Below are 2,583 nucleotides of genomic sequence, written 5' to 3' on the forward strand. Positions count from 1 at the left end.
TGAGCGAGCTGAGAAAGCAGCTGAACGCGCGCGCCAGAAGGAGGAGAGAGACGCTACTAAAGCTCTATAATTATCCCAAAAGGGAAAGAGAAAAGCCTCACAAGTATCCTCAGCAAGCAACAAGCGTCAGAAACGCGTTGGGGCTGCTCGCGCTACTGTAGGTGGTCAGTGCGTGCAACAGGTCACTGAGTGCAACACCCCCACCAAAATCGAGCTCCAGCAAAGATGAGGCTGCAGAGCTCCACACAAAAGCTATTATCGCGAGAGTTTTTGGTGGAGTACTATAGAGTAGTTATATTGTATCCCTATCTACTTATATTTGGCGGGCAGCTTTATGTTGCGGCCGCGCGTGGTGGTTTTGGTGGGGGGCTCAGTTGGCGGAGGCCCTTCACGACCACCACTTTGATGACGAGTAACACGACGACGTCTAACTGTATCTAACTTTTGAGATGATGAGGCTTTTCTTTTGCCTATAATTTGCCTATCTTGAAGTTTTTTTGAAGTTGTAGCAACTCGATCTTGTTCTTTTTGAGCCCTTGCGGCAGCGAGTTGCGCAGCCTTCGCCTCACGCTCCTTCACCCTCGCCTCTTTGGCTACCTCACGCAGCGCCTTTGCCTCTGCAGCTATCTTTTTTTTATATAAGGCAGCTGCTGCCTTAATCTCCTGCCTCTCTTTTTTTTTGGAGTTTTTCCTGCTTGGCTTCCTGTTGTTTTATGGCCTCACGTGCCCGAGCCTCCCTCACGGATCTAGGGCTCCACACGACAGCTGTACTATGATACTCTTCGTGCTGCTGTAGATCCAGAATCTTATTATGCTTTTTCCTCTTGTTTTTAGTGCTAATTTCATCGCGTAGTTCATTGTTTTCATAGTGTAGGAGCTCGTTATAGACTTGGAGAGAGTGGAGGGCGTGGCGAAGGCGTTTTGCCTCAATTTTTGAAGTATCCGATACTGCAGCATCAAATAATTTTGACAGATGCCTCCAGCTATCACTATCACCCTCCTTGCTAATTTCTGAGTCACTGTGATATCGCGTTGTGGAGGATTTGAAGCGATCGAGTACGACGTCGGCATCGCGTGGGTGGACTCCAGTAACTGCAAAACTGCGTAATATCTTATCAGCAGTGAAAGTAGATGTATAGGCAGCCCAAAATAACTGTATAAAATCACTTTTCTGCACCTCGTGTAAGCCCTGGCCGCGGTGAAGGAGGTTTGATAGCTCAGTTGAGTACGCAACTGCGAGGGGCTTATATAATACCACGTCAAGTGGCTGAAGGCTGTGGCTCGAGTGAGGAGGAAGGATAGCAAGTAGGATTCGATGGGAGTCGCAGTAGTCGATGAAGGAGGGGGTTACATGGCTGCCGTGGCCGTCGAGGAGGAGTAACCTGTAGTCACGTTTTGCCTTCTCCTTCGTTGCCCGATCAAACACCTGTTCGAGCCAGGCAAGCGCGAGCTCATTGTTACTCCACCCAGAGGTAGTTGTACAGCAAAAAAGCTGGTGTTTTCCTACCTCAAGGTCGCGTAACCAGCGATCGTGAAGGCCCTCCTTGCCTTCAAAGACAACAACAGGATCTATTGAGCTCCCATCAGCGCAAATACAGCCTATAGTTGTTATCCACTCCCTATTGCCGTCTTGCAAGGCTGCCCTAACCTTCTTTTGATCCCAGAGTTGCCTTGAAAACACCCTTTTAGATCTTGAAGTCACCCCAAGTAAGAAGCCTTTCTCGTCCATATTGTAGATATTATGGGGCTCAACGTCGAACTGAGCGATCTTAGAGTAGAGGAGAGTGAAATACGATCGATAGTTATCCTCACTGTCAGCCTTGTGGCGATCGCGATCGATCCCGGTGGTGGTTTTGATAGTAAGGTGATCGTGGTGACGATGCAAAAACCTAGTAACCCAGCTATCTGAAGGCTCCCATTGCGCCAGCGTTGCCACAAAATTCTTGATCATAGTTCGAGTAGGTGGGAGGGCACGCTCAGAGAGACCTTGTATGTAATTTACAAGCTCAGTTTCTTGTGGTGGGGTGAGTAATTGACGTTGTTGTGCAGCTTCTGTACGGGACCGAGTCTGGTGGTGGTGACGCCGCGTCAAAGTTGACACCTCAACACCAAATTTTTTTGCAGCTGCACGGTATGAAAGTTGACCTTCTTGATCTTGCGCATCGATTGCCGTGATCGCTTTAGATAGGGACGTCATGGTCGTGGAGATACGACGCGCTGAAGTTGGGGTGTGCGACGTGTTGGGGTGGGGCTAGTGTTGCACTCAGTGACCTGTTGCACGCACTGACCACCTACAGTAGTACTCAAGTTTAAGAAGAGCCTCCAGCTCCTCCACTAAAGCTCACATCACGTGGCCGCAACGTCAACCTCCCACAAAAATTTAGATAGTAGAAGTTAATTGCAAGTATCTATTTACTACAATATTACGTTTTTATAAATATTAAGCTATTATATAGCGTTGTACAGCCTCATTTTTAAGATCGCTGAGTGTCAGATTGTGATGGGTTTTCAAAGACGGGTGTAAAACTGTGATAAAATATGTGTGATAAAATGATTTCTTGATCGTGTTTTTTGTTGTGTTGC

General features: G+C 47.7%; 2 protein-coding genes across 2 annotated transcripts; both read right to left on the reverse strand.

The window, feature by feature from the left end:
* Positions 1 to 742: 742 nt before the first annotated feature.
* Positions 743 to 1,729, reverse strand: COCCADRAFT_46307 (uncharacterized protein; the record flags this gene model as incomplete). The annotated part of the gene is made up of 1 exon (XM_007720792.1): positions 743 to 1,729. A coding segment is annotated over one exon (987 nt), but the record flags the coding sequence as incomplete, so codon positions are not given.
* A 39-nt stretch (positions 1,730 to 1,768) lies between these two features.
* On the reverse strand, positions 1,769 to 2,197 carry COCCADRAFT_73175 (uncharacterized protein; the record flags this gene model as incomplete). The annotated part of the gene is made up of 1 exon (XM_007720793.1): positions 1,769 to 2,197. A coding segment is annotated over one exon (429 nt), but the record flags the coding sequence as incomplete, so codon positions are not given.
* Between the last annotated feature and the right edge of the window lie 386 nt (positions 2,198 to 2,583).

This window comes from Bipolaris zeicola (genome assembly GCF_000523435.1).
Source record: "Bipolaris zeicola 26-R-13 unplaced genomic scaffold scaffold_651, whole genome shotgun sequence".
Lineage (NCBI taxonomy): Eukaryota > Fungi > Ascomycota > Dothideomycetes > Pleosporales > Pleosporaceae > Bipolaris > Bipolaris zeicola.